This window comes from Coffea eugenioides, chromosome 5 (genome assembly GCF_003713205.1).
Source record: "Coffea eugenioides isolate CCC68of chromosome 5, Ceug_1.0, whole genome shotgun sequence".
NCBI lineage: Eukaryota > Viridiplantae > Streptophyta > Magnoliopsida > Gentianales > Rubiaceae > Coffea > Coffea eugenioides.
Genome location: NC_040039.1, coordinates 26,767,426 through 26,789,537, shown reverse-complemented (window position 1 = coordinate 26,789,537; position 22,112 = coordinate 26,767,426). Strand labels below are relative to the sequence as shown.

The window sequence follows — 22,112 nt, the reverse complement described above, 5'->3', positions numbered from 1 at the left end:
TTGAACTGCTTGCATAGTCTATCTACCATGTCATTATTCAGATTCTTGGCATTGTCTGTAATAAGCATTTCGGGTACTCCAAAGCGACAGATGATGTGATCTCTCAAGAAATTGGCAACTACCTTCTTCGTTACATGTTTGAATGACTCCGCTTCAACCCATTTGGTAAGTAACTTGCCACCAATATAAATCGATGTCCATTTGAAGCGGGAGGATCAATTGTACCAATCACGTCCATACCCCACATTGAACAGGGCCATGGGGCGGTCATACTATGCAATTCAGTGGGTGGAACGCGTATAACGTCACCGTGCATTTGACATTTTATACATCTCCGGACAAAATCTATACAATCACGCTCCATAGTAAACCAGAAGTATCCGGTTCTCATGATTTTCTTTGCTAGCAAATGGCCATTCATGTGAGGTCCACAAACGCCACTATGCACTTCTTTCATCATATATTGAGCTTCGTCTTCATCAATGCACCTTAAGAGGTTCAAATCTGAGGTTCGTTTATACAAAACTTCTCCACTCAAGAAAAATTTTGAAGCCATTCTACGCAGAAAACTCTTGTCCTTTGTACTAGCATGCAGAGGGTAGGACCCAGTTTTGAGAAACTCCTTAATATCATTATACCAAGGAATATTGTCAGAGGACTTGTCTACAACCCAACAGTGGGCAGGCTTGTCTCGAAGTTGAATCTGAATAGGTTCGATCCTCAATTCATCTGGATACTGGATCATAGAAGCTAAGGTGGCCAAAGCATCAGCAAATGCATTTCGAGCTCGCGGGAGATGTCTGAACTCCAAATTTTGAAATTGCTTGGCCAGAGTGAGCAAACTACAATGGCAGGGCAAAATTTTTGAATCTTTGGTTATCCACTGCTTCAAGGTTTGATGCACGAGCAAATCTGAATCATTGAAAGCTATCAACTCTTTGATTTCCATTTCTAAAGCCATTTTGAGACCAAAAATGCAGGCTTCATATTCAGCTATGTTGTTTGTACAAGCAAATTGCAATTTGGCAGTGGCAGGGTAGTGCTTCCCTTCGGGTGAAACCAAAACAGCTCCAATTCCAGCTCCGAGAGAATTCGAAACTCCATCGAAGAAAAGCCTCCATTCAGAGCTTTGCTCACTTATATCGTCCGTGGCGCCTACAAATAAGACTTTCTCATCAGGGAAATAAGTATGAAGTGGTTGATAATCATCATCCCTTGGATTTTCTGCCAAATGATCAACTATAGCTTGACCCTTGACAGCTTTTTGTGAAGTGAAAACAATATCGAACTCTGAGAGAATTATCTGCTATTTAGCCAGACGTCTAGTTAGCATCGGCTTCTCCAAGAGATACTTCAAAGGATCAGATCGGGAGATAAGATAAGTGGTATGGCTCAATAGGTAGTGTCTCAGCTTTTGAGCTGCCCAGGCCAATGCACAGCAGCTTTTCTCAATGAATGAATAATTAGCCTCATACTGCGTGAACTTCTTGCTTAGATAGTAAATGGCTTGCTCATTCCTTCCAGAGTCATCATGCTGCCCGAGGACACAACCAACTGCTTCTTCAAGCACAGATAGGTATATGATTAATGGTCGACCCGGCTTGGGTGGCACCAAGACTGGCGGATGTAACAAATAATCCTTGATTTTATCAAAAGCTTGTTGGCATTCTTCACTCCAGTACAATGGCACATTCTTTCTCAACAATTTGAACAACGGCTCGCATGTGGCAGTTAACTGGGCAATGAATCTCCCAATAAAATTGATCTTCCTAAGAAATTTTTCACGTCCTTCTGAGTTTTCGGTACTGGCATATCTCGAATTGCTTTGATTTTTACTGGATCTATCTCTATGCCTCTTTTACTAACAATAAAACCCAGCAATTTACCAGCTGGTGCTCCAAAAGCGCATTTCGCAGGATTTAGCTTCAAATTGTACTTTCGCAACCTTTCGAATAGCTTCTTCAAATCAACCAAATGGTTCTCTGCCCTTTTAGACTTGATTATGATGTCATCCACGTAGACCTCCATCTCTCGGTGGATCATATCATGAAACAGGGTGGTCATGGTCCTTTGATAAGTAGCTCCGGCATTCTTTAAACCAAATGGCATCACTCGGTAGCAAAATGTGCCCCAAGGGGTGATAAAAGCAGTCTTCTCCCTATCCTCTTCTGCCATCAAAATCTGGTGGTATCCAGCGAAGCAATCACAAAAGGATTCAATCTCATGCCCAGCGGTATTGTACAGGAGAATGTGAATATTTGGCAGAGGAAAATCATCTTTAGGACTGGCCTTATTGAGGTCTCTATAATCCACACAAACTCGCACCTCTCCATTCTTTTTTGGAACAGGGACTGGATTCGAAAGCCAAATAGGGTAATGGGAAACAATGATAATGTTGGTTTTGAGTTGTTTTTCGATTTGCTCTTTTATTTTGAGGCTCATATCTGGTTTGAATTTTCGGGATTTTTGTTTTACGGGTGGAAAAGTAGGGTCTGTGGGCAACTTATGCACTACCACATCAGTTGAAATACCAGTCATATCATCATAGGACCATGCAAATACATCCTGGAACACAGTCAAGAATTCAAGCATCTCCTTTTTCTGCCTCTCATTCAAATGAATACTAATTTGCACCTCCTTAACTTCATCTTTAGTGCCAATGTTAACCTTTTCTGTTTCTTCCAGGTTCGGTTTTGGTTTCTCCTCATATTGTTCAAAATCCTTTGCAAAAGAATCGAATACCTCCTCATTATCACTCTCGCTTTGGAGCTCGGATTCCCAGACCTCCAAGTCGTGAGTGATATAGAGATTGCCATTATTGAATTCCAGAATAGTGATATCCAAAGGGTCAAATGGTTTTATTTTTGGCCATCTGAAAGAATTAACGAATGTGGGATAATAAGCAAACAAATATACAACAAACAAATGAACAAGCAATATGACAGAAATATAAACAAAACAACATGACAAGAACAACTTGTGCATTTTCATAAACCCTTTGATTGAAAGCGAAAAACCAAAAAACAAGCGGGAATGAAATGAAAACTTAACAATATTTTCACGTGCAAACTTTAGTCAAAGGTAAAGATGCTTTCATTAGCTATTTACAGATGCAGAAGTATTTTCAGGAATTCGTATGAATGACAAACCCCTTTAAGTTTACCGAAACTCCTTCCGAATGGGCAGAAACTCGGCTGTCCAATTGGAAATGGATCCTTCAGGGACGTCGGGAAACTCGGCCTCAGCTGGGAAACTGTCTTCAAATGTCGCCCCAACGAACAATTGGGCCAAACTAGTTTCGATTCCGTCAACTGGGTTAATCTCTGATGTGATCACCTCGGTCGGTCGTGGAAAAGTATAATGCAGTGGTGGAATATCAAGGGCCCTTGGCCTGCCTTCTTTCTCTGCTCTCTTGCATTCCTTCATTTCTTTGATGTCTCTAGCGGTTGGTCGGAAACCCAAACCGAATGAATCCTTTTTCTCCACAATTTTCACTGGCTTCAGAATTCCTTGCAGATCACGTCCCAGCCCTTTATCAAACTCATATCCTCCGCGGATCATTTCCTTAGCCATCATGACACTGGCCTTTGACAAAGCTCGTTCCTCTTTTGTTATCCAACTTACGGAGACGATATCAGCTGTGCTATGAGGGGTTACTATGGCGCTTCGGCTACCATCTTCTTTGGACCCAGAATCAGCAATCACGAGGCAATCCTCCTCGGCAAAGATAGTTATCAATTTGTCATTTACTATGAATTTCAACAATTGATGCAATGAAGAAGGCACAGCTCCGGACTTATGAATCCACGGCCTTCCAACCAAAACATTATAAACACTAGGAAAATGCATGACTTGGCAAGCTATCTGAAACTGTGCGGGCCCCATCTCGATGACTAAATCCACTTCTCCTATAGGTTCCCTTCGTGCTCCATCAAAACCTCTAACTATGGTCCCTGAGGGCCTCAGCTTGATATCTTGCAACCCTAGCTTTTCCAAGGTACTCCAAGGGCAGATATTAAGCGCAGATCCATTGTCAATCAACACCTTTGGCAAAATTTTCCCGTTGCAACTCACAGCTATGTACAGAGCCTTGTTATGTCCAATGCCTTTTGCCGGTAATTCATCATCAGAGAAAGTAATTTGTTTTGTAAATAACACACTCCCAACCACATGTGAGAAATTAGCAACCGAAATGTCCTTAGGGATTTGAGCTTTGGTCAGCATTTCGAGCAACGCATCCCTATGCATATCCGAAGAAAAGAGCAGATCCAACATGGATATTTGGGCGGGCGACTTGCTTAGCTTCTCGACTACAATATATTCACTTCTTTGGAGCCTTTTAAGAAAATCCAAGGCTTCCTTCTCAGTAACTGTTGGTTTAGCAGGCAGCTCGGGGTTATTTACTTGAATCGGAACGGTAGCTCCAAACGGACTTGCAATCCTCCCAGATCTGGTGACCACTGACACCTCTTCTTTGGCAATTGACTTTTCTCCAATTTGTATGACAGGTTCATCGTAGTTCCACGGCACTCGCTGCAAACTCAAAACAGGCTCCTGCTCTGGGAATTCGATGACCACTGGCTCCAAAGCCTTGCTCTCAGCTAGAGTGAGATCCAAAATAAAAGGTCTTTTATCCTCCTCAAATGGCACCTCCATTATAAATGGTTGGTCTGTGACCCCAAACACCTCAGCTTCCCTTGCCAATTTCTGGACTTGCTCCTCATACTCTGCGTCGTCCAGAATGACCCCAATGGTATTAGCGTGTTCAGGCAAGGGGTTCCTATTTATATTCGTCCCTTGTGCCTCCTTTTTCCTAATTACAATCTCTCTGGCTTCAATCATATCTTGAATTCTATGCTTAAGAGCCTTGCAATCAACAGTCGAATGTCCGGGTGCCCCTGAATGATAAGCACAGACAGCTTGTGGGTTATACCAAGCGGGCATGCCATATGGATAGGTAGGAGGGGGTACCATACCAATTTTCCCGGCGGCCTTCAATTGGTCTAGAGGCCTGCCTGAATTGGTAAATGTATGGTTAGGGGGTCGGTTGTAAGGTTCAGGAGGTTGAGGATGGCTGTAAACAGGTCTATTTGGGGGAGGAAATCATGGGTTATATGGAGGGCGAGGTCGGTTTTGGGGTGGATTTGGTTGAGAGATTTGAAAAGGGGCTAAAGGTGGGTTAGGATAACTTGGGCGAGGTCGAGGGTGATGGATATTGGTAGTATATACATGGTGCGGGTTTGAATAATAAGGGTAATGTGGTTGGTAGGTTGGATTGTGTTGGTATCGGGGTTTGGGTGAAGGGTTCTGGTCCCAGATAAAAGTTGCATCCCCCTCTTTCTTTTTAAACTGCGGCTTCTTTCCACTGCTTCCTTGCCCTTGCAAAGCTTCTACCTGTGATTTTAGGGCAGAGATGTTAACAATTTTTCCGGCTCTCACAAAATCATCATACTCTTCGAGTTTATTTACAATCGCAGCAAATGAACACCCGGTCATACGGAAGATTTCTTCGAAGTATGGAGGATCATGCGTCTTTATGAAAGTGCGAATAATTTCATCTTCGGTCATCGGAGGCTCAACCTTGGCAGCTATCTTTCTCTATCTTTTGGCGTATGTCTTATGATCTTCAGATGGTCGCCTCTTCGTGCCTTCCAAAGTAGTTCGGGTCGGTGCTAGCTCACAGTTATACTCATATTGTCTGATGAAGGCGTTGGATAGATCAAGCCAAGTCTTCACCTCCTTTGGCTTTAAGTTTGAATACCAATCGAGGGCGTCTCCTTCTAGACTCTCTGGAAATAACCTTAATGGCAAGTTTTCGTCATCCACCGGTCTGCCCAACTTGTTGGCAAACAAATGCAAGTGTGTCTTCGGGTTGCCCGTACCATCATATTTATTGAACTTCGGGGTCTTGAATCCCACGGGCAGCTGCACATTTGGAAACAGGCACAGATCATCATAGTCTAACACCCCTTGCTTGCTTAAACCTTGGCTTTTCCTGATGAACTCATCGAAACGATCCAACCGCTTAAGTAGCTTTGTATCAACCGGGGCAGACGACTCTCCCATTTCTGGCTTGGTTTGAACAGTGTGCTCCGGCACAACAGGCTCTGCAGTAGTCTGATAAAAAGCTTGTGGATCCGGAGGCATGTTTGGACCACCTTGACCACCTTGAGGCTGAAATCCTTGCCCATAGGGAGGATAGAATGGAAGATTTTGAGTGTAAGTATACTGCGGGTTGAAAACTCCCTCAAAAGCGGTTTGAATTGGAGGAATGACAAATGGTTCGGATTCCGGTTGTTTGACGGGCGGAGGCTCGGGCTGCACTCCGCTACTAATGAGCTCGTCGATCAACTTCTTTTGGGCTGCCATTTCAGATGCCATTTCCCCAAATTTGGTAAGTAATTCAGTCAACTGAACCCCGGGACTTGCGGCTTCCGGCTGGGTAGTTGCAGCGGTCTTATCAGACGATTCTGGCGGAGTACTCATGTCTACACGATTCCTTTGGGCTCGACTACGGGATCGCGTTATGATGGGGTTTCGACGAGAAGCTATGTTTAAATATTACCTGAAAATACGAAATGACGTGCTTTTAGATTTAGCCCTGGCTTAACTTTTTTAACAAAAATAAAACAAAGAAAAAGAAAAAGACAAGAGTTAGTAGATGTTCCAAAAATTCGGATGCATGTCCTATTGGGGGGCCCTTTTTGTGCCAAGGGTAGGCCTAGCATGATGCACACCTCTCGAAATGAGATCCAGTAACACAAACTGGTTTTTTTTTTTGGGACCCCAAAACAATTCCAAATGAGTGCAAGAGAAAAATTGCTTTCATTGATAAACTTGCCAATATTTACATCATGTCATGAAGACGATTCCGTACAAGATTGCCAAAACTTCTAAGCCTATTTAATACAGAGTCCCTGGTTTCTCTAGTATATGGAATTCTAACACGTTCAGCTTGGTCATATAATTCTCCGCATTTCCTTTTCAGCTCTTGACGCTTTTCTCGTTCATTTTCATACAATTGCTTGTTTTGCTCCGCCATCCCTTTGTATGCTTCGACAGACTTACTTAATTGCAGAATTTCCTTATCCTTTGCCTCGATAACAGCTTTTAACCTTTCCACCTCCTTGGTTGATTCATCTTGTGTTTCTCGTGTAGCGGACCTTCTCACCCAATCTTCGTATTGCGGAGTGGTCAATCCCCTCTGCTTGAGCTCCGGGATGTATCTAAAGCTCTCGTCATCAGATAGCGTCACCCAGGCCGCAATAATCTGATCTTTCATATGGAGTGGGCTTGGGCACGTTTCTCCATTGAAAATGATGGTAAACTCACTCATATCAAATGCGGGCGGCACCTCTTGGGTACGTCCTAACTGTCTAAGAAACCTCTTTGGCGTGTATGCGGTGACTCCTTGGGTGCCCAGTAAGAGAACAAATTCGGATGCTTGGGTGCGGAGAACGGGTTTTATACAATTAGTCCAATCCAATACCCATCTAATATTTTGATCAGTCATATTCTTCAAGAAGTCCACAAACTCGGATGCATCACATGGTAGATTCTCTCTCTTAACCCTCTTATAATGTGTGGCCATCCAGTCGTACGCAGTCATTGGTAAACTCTCGGGAATAGACGGTCGTCTCATGAAGTGCTCCATACCCCATACATGTAAAATCCAATTTGAACCACAAAAGAACTTTCTCCCTCTCTGACAGGTAGTGCAGGCTACGAAGATATCTGCCAAAACGGTCGGTATAATAGAACACTGTTTGTCTTTCACTCCTACGAACAAGTCGTACAAGGTTTTAGTGAGCTTAAAGGCTATCTTTTTATCTTTTCTAGGGAAAAAATAGGTTCCAGCCATAACCAAACTGTACACCCATACTCTCTTTCGTTCCCAAATTTCCTTGGAGGTGAACGAGAAATCTCCTAGGTGCCTCTCAAACCCATCCCTTAACGCAAATCGGTCAAATAAGAACTTTGCCTCTATATTTTGGTCCGACCCTCGTATTGCTGACTCCTTTAACCCGGTGAAGCGACAAAATTCGGCCTTGTTAGACACTAATGGAAATATCACGGCAGTTCCTTGAATCGGCAAATTGAGAAATCCAGCGACCTCCTCAATTGTTATGGTCATTTCCCTCTTCCCTAGTCTAAAAGCGGAACAAGTGGGGTCCCATAGATGCACCAAAGCTTCCACCAAATAACCGTCGGACTTAATGTCCCTGAAATTCCCGATGTGCCCTAATCGAGTAGCTACTTGGTTAATCTCACTGGGTGAAAGCAACGTGGGCCATCTTTGTACCTCCAGTGGTACTACTAACATCTGTTGGACTCGGCGAGGACTTTCCATCTAGAAACAAAAATCGGTGTCAAATACCTTACCTACAGGTCCCACTTCTCTGGTTAAACATGAATTTAAACGTGCAAATCCCCAGACAGGGTTAAATACCCACGGGGATATAGGGTTGGCTCTGCCCTAATGTGGGATTCCCTAAATGGCATTCCCTTCTAGGGTTTATGCATGATGCCATTTTATCAAAGCGCGTAAATATGCAGTACACAAATGAAACATGACCTAAAGGGACCCCCTTTTGTATGCCGGGGTGAGCCTAAAATGAAATGTATTCATGTTACGCATGTGAAGCATTAAATTTAAACGTGTCACATCAAACGGGGTAGGTTCCTAGAGAGTGCCATGCCAGGACTCTTATTTCCTAGGGCTAATGAATGCAATGGAGACAAAAACCAAGAAAGGTTAGTTCAATCACATAAATACACAAAACACATTGTAGCGAAACAATACAAAGAGATAAAGCGATAAAAGAAAATAGGGGTTGGATCCCTCCTCTCGTGAATCGTGTCCCTAATAGGGTAAGGCAGACTCTACCTTAGGTAAACTATCATGGATGCATGAGGTATTGGCTCACTAATGCAGCTAGACTCGATAGGTTTTAGGTCCTCGAGCCTTCAGACTTGGAAACCAAGGGTCATCAATCCCAAGGTTCTTTGTCGGTGGCTCGAGCGATTCCCCAGACATTGCTACGCACACGTCGTGTTACGGCTACATGTCTGAGTGAATCTATAAAAAATCCTCAATCTTCGACTAAAAGCTAAAGGCTATTAACCCAAAGCTTAAAGCGGAAGATGAGTGACCCCTCGGATCGTGCTACGCAACACGTCGCTGCGCAACACACGTCCAAATGGGTCGCCTAAAATCCTATAGGGTGGTAGTGCGTGGACAAGCCACTAAAAGAAAAATAAAGGAGGATAAATAATTTAAAGCTGTATGCACGATGCTAGTACTCGTTGGGAGGAGGGATCGAAACCAACGCGAGGTCTAGGGTAATGTCGCCCGCCACCAATGCAATGCAAAGTGCGGAATAAAAAAGTACAACATACATCCAAACAACAATCATACATACTCGAGTGAGGAATAGTTTGATACGCGCGCAAGGCAAAAAGTCCTAAAAATGAATGCAACCCTAATACTCAAATGCTACGCATTAAAAAGGGAGAAAAAGGAAAAGAATAGCTCAATCAAATACTTGGACCCATTTTAGGAAGTCCCCAGTGGAGTCGCCAAACTGTCACGCCCACTTTTTGAGCAATGTGGAAATAGTGTGTGAATATGTATTGTGAACGTGATAAGTTGTGCTGAAATGAAACAAAAGGTCGGGGGATTAGTTGAATGCGACGGTTGGCCAATAAAGTTCAAAAAGGGTTTTTGAATGGAAAATGGAGTCGCCACTTGGTATAGAGGTAGGGTGTACCAAGTCACCCAAAAAGTGATTTTTGGAAAGAAAAGTAAACAAACCCTTTTTAAAGAACTTTTAGGTCTACGTAACCAAAAAAAGGGATCGGGGGTCACATTTGATAAGGGAGAAGGCAAAGGCAAAGCCTAAGGCACTCCCTTACCCTAGCAAAAGCTAGTTGCGTGACTTAGCCCTTCTTTTCCTAATTTCTTCTACCCAAAGTATGTTTTGCATGTTGGACATGACTAATGGATGCTAAAAAGATGCAATTCTAAATCTAAAATGTCTCTTATGAAGCATTTTGGTCCCAACCACATGAGTTGAGGTGGCCAATAAGGAAAGTCCTCATAGAGGTCACGGGCAATGCAAATGAAGACTCAAGTATGCGTGTAAGTGTGCAAATGTAAGAAAAGTGCAAGTGTGTAAATGTGAGAAAAGTGCATGTGTGCCAATTGAGAAGATAAAGGTGTTTGTGTGCTAGTGAATGAAAATATAATAGTAGATACATATAAGTGCAATTGGGTGCAATTTGTGATGTAGAAAATAAATGATAAAAGAAGAAAAATGTACAAACATGGCACGTGGATTGAGGAAAATATGAGTTGTGAAAAAAGGTGGATAAAAGAGTGAGGAAGTGATATGATAAGAATGAGAGTGCATGAACCTAGAGGAATGCATCAAGTCGGGTACGGGAACGACTCCTAATTTCACGACTTCAATTTTCCTTTTGATTAGAAGGAAGAACCAGCGTGCTAAGGCTATTTTGTAGCCACACTCGCTCGTTTCCCTTATCGAAAGGGGACCCTCAAGCAAATGTACCCTATAACTAGCATGAAGATGCAAAAACCTAAAATGAAGGGGAAAGGGTTGGAGGGGCATACCAAATGCTAGAAACTAAGAAAAATGCATGAAATGTAGTGAAACATGCAAGTATGAACTAGCGAGGGAAATCCCTAAGGGTCTAGCGTTGGACTAGCCCATATCTATGAACTCCTACTAGCGTTGGACTAGTGGAAAACGGGGCAATGAGCCACAACTAGCATTGGACTAGTGTGGTGACGTGCATTCATCCATCATATTCATCTATGACTATAGAAAGCAAGTAGACATGCCAATCACCTATAAACACGTAGCACATAACACTTAGCATGCTCGACTAAATGCAAGAGCCTAATAAAGCAAATTAACACGTAGCAACAAAAGCAAGCGATCAATCTAATGAACCTATTGCATTTTGCTAACTAAAACAAAAGGGGAAGGGGAAAATGGACAAAACGCTCTCCAAGTCCTATCTATTACAAGCCAAGAGGTGTACACATACCCCATAAATAAATAAAAGAATGACTTAATAAAAGCAAAAGTAAATGAAATAAATGAAAGGAATTAAGGAAAAGCAAGGAAAGCAAAGTAGGCATGCAATTCTCACTTAGCACGTTGGGTCACATAGGAGAGACAAAAAGGGATAAAAGAAGTTGTACCTCCCCCGTTTGTAATGCTAATAAGGTGAACAAAACTTAACTTGGGCTATAATCGCCAAAGAAAGAGCTAATTTGGGCTAAAAATATCAAAACAAGGGGTTAATGCATCACTTTAATTAACAAAATTTCAAGGAAAAGAATAAATATGAAATTGAATAATTAAACAAAGCATTCAAAGAAGTTAAACACCCCCTATTCTCCCAATTAAACAAACAAAGGTCCATATAAAGAATTAAGGAATATTCAAGGGATCAATTTATTATTACTATAAAGTAAAATAAAATTAAGGACCTAAGGTGAGACCTCCAATCAAATGATAAAATTCACAAGAAATGAATAAAAACCCCATTTTACAATTAAACGACAAAAATTCAAACATTCCATTAAAAATTCAAATCAAAGCTATACGTCTATGAAAAGTTATTAAAACCTACAAATCCATTCTAAACTTATGAATAATCTATCCCAATCATCATATTAAAACATACTAAGAAAGTTAAACTTGAAATGGACGAAATTGATTAATTTATGTGATTAGTTGGGCCACAGGGGAACAAAGGGAGACTTGGGGGGTCAAAGTGCTAAATTCAGAAGTTATTTTCATGCAAAACATGCAGCTACGTATGGCTTAAACTTCTGCAACTGAAAAAAAATGAAACATGCTTCCTTTTGTATCCAAGCTTGCTGCAATTTTCATTTTTTTGCAGGTACATATCAACTTCATCACCAATTTTGATCAAAAAACCTTTCAACCAAACATCGGAAAACTAATCTAAACGTCATAACACACAATTTCAACATTCAAACAAACCAAAACATAGAAGAAAAATCATGTCAATGCTGGAAAATTCTGTGCAAAAGGTTTGGCAAGCCTGGTTTGTTCTTTTCCAGCAAGCATTTGAACATGTTTCAAACATTTCAGCCCCTAAACATACACACCCAACACCCCCTTATCCAATTCCTTTCAACCAGTATTCCAACACCCCAAACATGCAAACCCAACTAGCAAAAACAGATGGCCGAAACTTATACGAGCAGTTGCAGGAAAGCAAACAGTAAAAGAATGCGGAAGCTTTTTGTGCTGCTGCGAAATTTGCAGCTTCAACTCGCGTGACACTCAAACCAAAACATCTATAGTTTGGACCAAAACAAAAAAAAACAGATCAACTAGCTTCTCAACCAAACAACAAAGCTATGATCTCAAACATCAAAACCACAGAAACTCGACATTCAAGCAAAGAAATCTCAGGCAACAATTCTGTTCTTCTGTAACTCCTGGGTTTGCTTTATCAAATTCACAGGCTACACAAAACAATCTCCAAACTAACAAAAAACATGCAACCTGTACAACCAAAAACTAAAGCAGCATGGACAACAACAAACGACGGCTAACCCGTGAAGCTCCGCTGTCTTTCTGAGTTCAAACTCAGCAAACGTCACACAGGTTAAGCAAAACAGAGCAATTAGCCGTGAATCATGAACCCAATCCAAACTTTCTACTAATGTGTCAAGATAGAAAAAGAATCCCATGTTTTTGCCTGAGAATTAAACTGAAACAGGACCCATCCCTATATCTAATCATGCCCAAGAAAAGACAGAATAAAGCTTGTAAAGCTGAAAACTTTCTACGTTTTCACTCAGCTAAACATATTTATGCAATAGCTCCCACAAAAACTACTGATCCATTACCCAAAACCCAGAAAACCCAGATGTTATCGCTACCCAATGTTATTAAGATTATCTCAGTGCAACCACTTAATACCCACAGCTACAACATACAATAGAAGATAAGAAACGCTACAGAGACATAAAGAAAGAAACTTGCAACGAATTCATACCATAACATATCAATCGAACAACCAACAAGCACAGTACATCATAAGAACAAACTCTAGGAAAGGCAACTAAACGAATTCTGGGGAGAGTAAGCAACCCCAACGTACCTAAACGCCGATGAACAACAAAAGAGACAGCTTCGGGAGTGGTTTGTTCAGCGAAGTTAGACGGCAACAAATGGTGACCGCAAGGAAGACAACTTTGGTTCCTCTCTTGGATTTTTCTGTTTCTTTTTGCTGGTTTTCTTTCTCCTTGTTTTCCCACCGCCAACACTCTCTAAGCCCTCAGTTTTTCAGCCGTCACTCCCTCTGGTTTCTCTCAGTTGTTACCCCCAAAACACCTCTCAGCCGTTGTTTCTTTTCTCCTCTCTCTCTCTCAGACTTTAGCCCAGATTTCTCTCCCCTTTTTTTTTTCTTTCTTCCCGTCTGCCTCTTTTCTTCTGCCCCCCGCCAATCTTCTTTCTCTCTCTTGTTTTCTAGCTCCCCCCAGATCTCTCCCTGCGGCTACTGTCAAATGCAACCCCCCTTCACACCAAACCCTTCATCCCACGGCTCTCCTTTGCTGCCTCTCCTCTTTTCCATTTTAGCCTTACACCTTGCATGGAAGCTTCCCCCATTTAGCCAGGTGTCTGGCCACCTGGAACCACCAACCTTCTCCTCTAAAATTGCAGCCAAAGGGCTTCCCGAGCCCTTCCTTGCAAGCTGCGTATTTACGCAGCTTGCATGTCGCGGCCCTTTTTTTTTTTTTTAAGTAATTTAACAAAATGGTAATAAAATTAAGTAAAAAAAAACAACAACAATTTAAGTAATATCGGGCAAAATAAACAAACTAGAAACACCAAAGTTCGCGATTTTTATTTTTCTTTTCTTTTCTTCATTTTTCATTTTCATCGTTTTTTTTCTTTTTTCTCTTTTTTTTCAAATGAACCAACCAACAAATTGAGTAAACACGACTAAAATAAACAAATACTAAAAACAAAAACAAAATTGCTAATCTTAATAATAAAAATCTTTTGATTGATGATTTTCTTTTCCGATTAATAACACTAAAAAGAAATGAAACTTATCCCCCTATTTTATGAAACTTTCTCTTTTTTGACAAATTTTAGACTAAAGTCTTGCAATAATAATAATAATAAAATAATAAAATAAAAAACAAAACAGTTAAAAGGACCAAACTAATGCAAAAAGTAAAAACTAAAATAAAAACAAATGCTAAAAGTTTAAAAACTAAAATCGTGACATTAAAAATTTGGTGTCTACACTCCCTCGTATCCTATATCCACTAACTCATTCTCAGAGATGAATCCGTTAAACTCCCTAAAACTCCCCTCCGCTCTCTCTCTCCCTCCCCATTTCTCCCCATTGGATCAAATATCATTAAAGTCACCCACTAGTATCCACTTATCTCCACATTCCCTCTTTTTTTCCGCTATTTCCTTCCATTGTTGCTTTCTTATACTTTCCTCCGTACTTGCATAGATTCTTACCATCCACCAGTGGTCGTTAGTGTTCTCATCCACCACCCTGCTGCAATAAACCAATCCGTACCATATACATTCACCAAAGTAATCTCCTCATTCCAGAACAAAGCTAACCCCCTGCTTTACCTTTAGAATTAATCACATAGCTATTCTCCATTCTAACTCTTTTTTGTACCAATTTCAAGAATGGTTCTTGATTTTTTGTCTCGCACAAAAATACTATACTAGGAAAGTGGAGGTGAATTACCTCCTTGAGTTGGGGAATTGTCAAGGGGCCTCCTGCACCTCGGCAATTCCACACCGCAACCTTCATTGATTAGGTGGAGGCATTGCGGGGCTAGCCTCCAATTCCCCTCCTTGTTGGATCATAGCTTGAAGCACTTTTGCAAGCTTGTGCTTTGGACCCTAGACATTGTCCTCGTCCATCATGTCCAGGTCTTGCCTGGTGTCCTGCTCTTTGCGTTTCCCTCCTAGCCTGCTTAGCAACCCATTATCCGTTAGCTCCCGTAAAGGTGCTCTTGTGGTACGCAAGCTCCTCCTCCATTGTTTCTCCCCACCTTGTGTCTTTCCTTTTCATGGAGGCTTACCCTTTTTATGCGCCATTCCTGTTTCTGTACCTAGCAAGCTCTTCTTTTCAGCTGCAGCTACCAATTCACTGCCAGTGTCTTCTTCTGTTTCCATGGCCTCTTCGAGTATGATTGCATTTCGAACTCTACCTTCCCCCAGGTCCACTGTGAGCTTACTGATTTCAATGTTTTCCTTCCCTTCACACCTGTTTCCCTCTCTGAGTAGTTCCTCATGTTTGACTCCTGTCTCCCTTAGTTTTTTCCCCTCAGTGTTTCTCCCAGAATTTCCCTCCATTTATCCTCCTTTTCTGCTTCTCTCTTGTCCTTATCCATGTCCTTTTTTTCCTCCCCTCTGGTACTTGTTCCAGCTACCACAACAGGCCCTTTATCCGTGGTTGCTCCAGTATTTGTTCCAGTCATTTTGTTTGCTGGAGGTACCACCACTGCCTTGTGATTTACTTCACTGCCATCCATTTTCGCAGTTCGCAAAGGGGAGACCATTATGTTCCCTCCTCTCAGCCATGCCCCATACTGTCCCTCCCTACTCGACTGCCCCTCTTTCCTTCCCCCAGTACATAATTTGTCCCCATGTCCCACTATCCCATAGTTGTAACAAAAATTCGGACATCGCTCATATTTGAATTCTACCCAAGTACTCACATCTTCCAGCGATACCGGAGTTCCTCTCGGCAGGGCCTGCATCAGGTCTATCTCTGCTAATATTTTTAAGTGCCTCCCCTCCTTCCCCCCTCCTGGTGGAACAATTACTTCCCTTGTGGCTCTAAAGACTCTCCCTAATTTGAATCCCACTGTTCTACACATCCAGTGGACAGGTAAATTCCAGATTTGTACCCAAAGCCAAGTAAACCTGAAGTGGTTGGGATTTCTTTCACACCCCACCTCCCACTCTTTGACCACTAGGATTTGATTATCCATGACCCATGGCCCTCCCATCAGAATTTTCTCACGATCTTGTTCCTTTTCTATCTGAAACTGAAAGATATTTGGGCCCAGTTCAGTAACTACCATATTTCTCAGATACCCCCAAGCATGATTAGTGAAGTTTTTGATGCCAGTGAAGTTTGCCACCTTTTCTCCTATCAATTTCCCAACAAGACTCCTACTGCAATCTTGGATCCTCTCACTTATATCCTCGGAACTTAGAGCTATCCCTTCCCTCTTCGACTGTGATAGCTCAAATTTACTAAAGACTCGAGCTAGCTCCTCCTCCATTTTGTCGAACACCTGCTGCGTCTGGTTACCCGCACACTATTTCCCTTCTTAGTAGCACCAGTTGATTAAACCTGCAAAACAGAGGAGAAAAACACACAAAAAATAAACGACTCAGAAAACTAACCCCCTATACCAATCTACAACACTCATCTGGCATGGCACCTTAGCTCCCACCCAGGAAAGGTATGGTTAAAATCCTTTAGTTTTCCTATGGATCATGGTTGCATTTCCACTTGGAAACAGAGTAGTTGGCTCGAAACTTAGCACTGCTAAACGTTTTTGGGTGGTTTCAGGTGTACAGGAGGTGAACAGTCACTATTGCTTGTTTGAAAATTCAAAAACTTTCTACTTTGGGTTGCCGCTAACCGCATGAAGTGTGAAAGCTCCTAGAGGCAGGAGATGGGCTCTCAAAGTAGAGAGAGAGGCTCTCAAAGTAGAGAGAAGAAGGTAACTTCATTTGGGATCTGATATACCATTGCTGGCTACGAATCTGAAGGCATTGAGTAGCAGATCAGCTGACGTAAAGGAGGAAGTGGAAAGAGCCGAACTGTTCGGACGAAAGAAGAGGAAAACTGAGGTTAAACATTGGTTGGCGAAAGTAGAAAAATTAGAGAATGAATTCATTGCGTTGCAGAGAAGGGCACAACAGGAGAGGTATTGGAAACGTTTCTTGGTTGGAGTTCATGTGAGAAAGATGCAAGATCAGGTAGCAGCACTTACTGATCAAAGTCGGAATTTCAATGAGCAGAATGGGGAGGAGAACCACGGTTGAGACAACATTGATTGTAACATTGATTTATTAGCGAAAAGAGCACGAAGAAACCTTAAACTATATTACTGATCAATGTAGTTGCGGGCCAAGAACTTGCATTAGATGTTCCCAAATGTTAATTAGATGACAAATTTTACGACAATGTGAGCTTCTATTGCATAATTAATATTTCAAAATTATACACAAAACTTTTCTTTAGTGTCACTTTTAATGCTCCAATTTGACCTTAAATACTTCCTACAAAAATCACCAGGATAGAATGTCAATCTCAATCAACTAATTGAGAATAGCTAACGAGATGGCCACTAGTTGCCAAAATTTGCCAAAATTACTTACTATGTTTTTCTGCATCATGTGCTCCAAGTTTAAATTACAAAACTTTAGTTTCTCTGTCTTCGTAAATTAATCTAAGTTAGAAGAATTGTTGCATTGAACTGTAAATTAAACTGCACACACTTCTTTTGTTGTATGTGGAATTACACTGACCTCCTTAAATTCCACACCATATTATAAATGCGTTCCTTAATAGGACTATGCATCACATCAGGAATATTGTATTCTCGTTATGCAACATCGATAGGCACAAATTGATATCATTAATTTTCATTTATTTGGAAAAAAATATGTCAGAACTTGAACAAAATTGTCAATAGAGTCCACTGGAATTCATACAAGAAGGTGAAGCAGTTCGAGAGGATTGAAGGGAGAGCCATGGAGAAAGAAAATTAATTAAAGTTAAAATTTTCCTATACAAAGACTTTTCATATGTGTATAAGGAAATTCAATCAAACTATAAAATTTCCTAAACTCAACTTTTCCAAAATCATAATATGCATCATTCAAATTTGTGAAAAAAAAATTGAGAATTTTTCTAATGGATACCCAATGAGCACTAGTTAACATATGTAAAATTTACCTAACCTATCATGTACATGCACATGCTAACCTATCAGCCAGTTGGACAATTTTAATCATTTAATAGTCCATCATTTTGTAATGCTTAGTCATCTGCTTTTCATAATTTTTGTCATCAACGTCTGAGGCACTCTCTTTACTCGCAGGGAAGGCCTATTTGGTCGACATCACAAATTTTTGCAGTTCTTATTCTTGTGATCGTCGTGATTTTCAGCAATTTCAATTCAATAGTATACCAAAATTTGCCTTAATTCTTGCCTTATTTAAGTCACAGATAAGTTTATAGAAAATTTTGATAGTTGACTTTTGATTTTTGGTTTTCTTTTCTCTTGATTTAATACCTATAAATTTTCTTTACTGATCATATACTTCAGCAAGTCATGGTTGATGATGCCATATATAGAAAAGGCTAGGCTGGAAAGGACACAAAAGAAATGTATGTTTAACAAATTTCATTGACTTGTCCCCTTGAAATTATACATGTCTATCATAATCTCCCTGTCATTTTTCTTGCACGTCTACATCTCTGGACGTTGGAACCTAAGCCAAAATCTCAATTTTTATCCGCTCTCACTAATTTGATTGCTTCCTCATTCATTCATCTCTCTACTTGCAATGTTAATCAATGCCAGTCCGCAAAGTTGAAGCAGAAAAAAGGGGAAAGTTTCAAGGAATTTCCTGATTTGGAAGCTCATCATTAGTCTGAGCAACTTCTTTGGTAAAAGCTTTTTGGTTTTCCAGCATTTCAAGGTAACCCGGCCTAGTTATGAGCCTTTTTTTTCTCCTTTTTTGGGGTTCATGGTCTATAGTTTTCTGCCCTTGAAGTGTTTTCCCATTTTAGCTGCATAATTCTCCAGACAAAAATTCAATTCACATGCGAAACAATGAAACAACGAAAATCAAAGAACTTCTTGCAGTAAAATGATTTAGTTGGACTTGGCACTGTGCAATTCCAGGATAACCAATTAGGAACGCCTAGTGATTGAGTTATCAAACATTGGGAAATTAAGATAAATAATTAATTTTGGAGAAAATGAAAGGAATGATAAACCAATGCTTGTGGCGACTAGCAAGAGAAACCAAAGGTGAACATTCAAATTGTAGTTTAAGCTTGATTGTAGTTTAGTTTGGTGGTAATCTTTCCCTTTCAATTGTTGAATATAATTCTGTCATGATCTCCACCCATTCGATGGTTTCAACTAAAGATGGCAATTGATTTCAAGTCCCAATGACCAATCTATTGTCCCAAGGAAGTTTGTGCCTTAAATGGGATTATCTCAAAAATATCCAACAACTGATGGGAATGTTTGAGTAATAATTGGCTACCCGTTGGGACAAAGCTTCTTTTGTTTTTTTGTCTTTTATGACTTTTGTTCTCTAACTCTCAGCAGTTCAATCCTGATGTTCATATGGACTTGGACCCTTTTTTACATAACAATGCACATGCACGCCTTCTTCAGATTCCGATTATGTGCAAAGACAAAAGAGAGAGATTGGATTTGGGATGACGAAAATTCAAAGCATGATGTGTCAAAGCGTTCGGTGAATTTATTCATTGGCCGGACTTTGTGGATTTAAAGTTTCTTGATCATTTTCGTGCTTCAAAATTCCAAGTTTTTCTTCAAAATTTTATAAACATGGTATGAACTAATCTACTTTTGCTAGTTGAAGAAATCTGGATGAGCTTACATTGCATAATTATTGGATTTTTTTTAAATAAACTTTTTCTTTTGCAACTAAATCTCGTGTCATAAATTGTACTAAAGAAGGGCTATGTGTATACTAACCCTTTTTTGTATTAAAAAAAAGGCTTCACTAAATGTAAGCTGCTTAATTACAAAACGTTGGGTAGTCAGATTTTCTCTTCAATTTTAATTTTCAGATCTGCTTCAAGTTGCTCTATGCATCTTTGTTTAAAACATTCTTGTATTCTCTATTCGGGAAAGCTCAAGTAGAAAAGAAGGTTTGCTTGTGTATTAGTTTTTATCATCTTTTATTTTCTTAATTTTATCCTCCTAAAATTTTGACTACTTGAACAAAAAACAAAAGTCAACAATAACTTGTCAAATTATTGAGTAAAGTGAGGTTCTAAAAATAGCACAAGCTGTAGTTATATTTAATTTGATGAAAGATTCAAACTTGAAACTTGTTTTATGGAAAAGATGGAAAAGGCTAGCAACTTTTATGAGGGGAAAATCAAATAATAAAGGTGTTTGTTTAAATAAGGACAAATATGGAGGCAGAAGCAATGGCGTTACTAGAGGGTATGCAAACCTCATCAAGTTTTCAACTCCTACAAGTCAAAATGGACTCCCAGGTGTTGCTGAATATGGTGAATGGCGGGGGTAGGGTGCCTTGGAGGTTATGGGGAACGGTCTCTCGTATCAAATCTCTAGCGCTGGGTCATCAGATCGCCTTCACTCACGTCTACAGAGAAGCGAATTCAGTTGCAGATGCCCTGACAACTCTGGCAAGTTCCACGCGTGTCCATCAAAGTTTCACTCACTCCACACTTCCGGACCACATACGGCGGTTAGCCTGCCTAGATAGGGTTCAGATGCCTTATGTGCGTTTGGCTTAGGTGCATTGGCGGCACGCCAGCCTCATTTTGCTGTACTTTTGACTGTTTTTTTTTAATAGGATTTGGAGTGGCGCCCACCCTCAATTCCGAGGTTAGCCAAAAAAAATAAAAAAAAGGTATTTGTTTAAAGTTCTGGATTTTAACATGGTAAGATTACGCCTTTGATGGGACATTCTTTCTAAAAATGCCTTTTTTTTATAGCTCACTTGGGACTTGGGGGGACAAAAGAATATAAAAGAAAAGATTTGTCAAAAAAGATGATTTGTGATGATCACGAGGACCCAAAAAAAAAAATTTTTCCTCTACAAAGTTTGAAATTAGGGAGAAACATTATATGACGCTCTAATATACTTGACATCCTGAAAAGGATTGAATTATTTTCTATAAAAAAAAATGCAAGACTCCAACAATTTTTTTTTTTAAATATGGTTGGAGTTTAATAGACGCCTACTCTTTTTAATAGACGCCTACTTGTTAACACATATGTACTAAGTGTGTAGGGATGTTGCCGAGACCGTTCTTTTTTTTTCTGATGTGGCAAAATGTTATTGGACAATTTGTGGTCGTCCTTGGCAAGAAAAAAAATCCCAAAATGCTGAGACCGTTGTCTCAGCACGAGATAGGACGACCACAAATTGTCCTTGCATGTGTTTGTGCAAAAAAAAATCCCAAAATGCTGAGACCCTTGTCTTTGTAAATGAATGGTACATTTATTGTCTTCATTTTGGTTGTATACGATTGGACCACTTTACCATTTCTGTTCTGCCTTTTCCCATATGTATTGGGAAGTGATTGTCATCATTGCAATAACTCAGTTTAGTTGACTATCAAGACAAATGTATTCCAGTTTTGCCCTCCCATTATATTTTTCTTACCAGCCACAACGAATTGGTTTGCACTTGTCAGGAGGTCAATTTTTATTTACACTTGGGTTGCATTTGTAAAAAACCATCATTCCTTCACTGCCGACGGCTATTGAAAGAAGGACCGTGGCAATTTCTTTTGTTCTGTCCAACCCACCGCAATTTCTTTGTTCTGCCCAAGCCACCGCTGCCGGTAAAGCTATGGATTGTTGCTGGGATTTTCTGCTTATGCTAATGGTTAGTGATATCTTAAGTTTTTGCAGTCCTTTTTTGTATCATTTCTTTTTTGTTTTCTTCGGTTCTTACTTTCTCTTTTATTGCTCTGTTCCTCCGAAGCCTTTGGGTACTGTTTGTGAAAAACACATCCATTACTGTTGACGGCTATTGAAACTTGAAAAAAGCTGACGGGTCTGACCGTAGCATTTTCTTTGTTCTGTCCAACAACCCACCGCTGCAGCTAAAACTATGCATTCTTGGCCGGATTTTCTGCTCACACTCATGGTTAGTGATGTGTTTAGTTTTTCCATCCCTTCTTTGTATTATTGTTTATAGCACGATATTCTATCTTCCCTCTTATATGATTATGTTTGCTAGTTGCTTTGGTTAGTTCTTATTTTCTCTTTTTCTGCTCTG

General features: G+C 40.4%; 2 protein-coding genes across 2 annotated transcripts; one reads left to right on the top strand and one right to left on the bottom strand.

Annotated features, from left to right (window-relative positions):
- Positions 1-3,159: 3,159 nt before the first annotated feature.
- LOC113771312 lies at positions 3,160-4,974 on the bottom strand. Its single transcript, XM_027315908.1, has one exon. The coding sequence runs from the start codon at positions 4,972-4,974 to the stop codon at positions 3,160-3,162; it is 1,815 nt and encodes a 604-aa protein (XP_027171709.1).
- A 15,294-nt stretch (positions 4,975-20,268) lies between these two features.
- On the top strand, positions 20,269-20,616 carry LOC113771311. The gene has a single exon (XM_027315907.1). It carries the CDS (start codon positions 20,269-20,271, stop codon positions 20,614-20,616), a length of 348 nt encoding a protein of 115 aa, XP_027171708.1.
- Positions 20,617-22,112: the final 1,496 nt, after the last annotated feature.

Coding starts and splice junctions, on each gene's coding strand:
- LOC113771312 (XM_027315908.1), bottom strand. CDS start 4,974: ATGGTACCCCCTCCTACCTATCCATATGGCATGCCCGCTTGGTATAAC.
- LOC113771311 (XM_027315907.1), top strand. CDS start 20,269: ATGGAGGCAGAAGCAATGGCGTTACTAGAGGGTATGCAAACCTCATCA.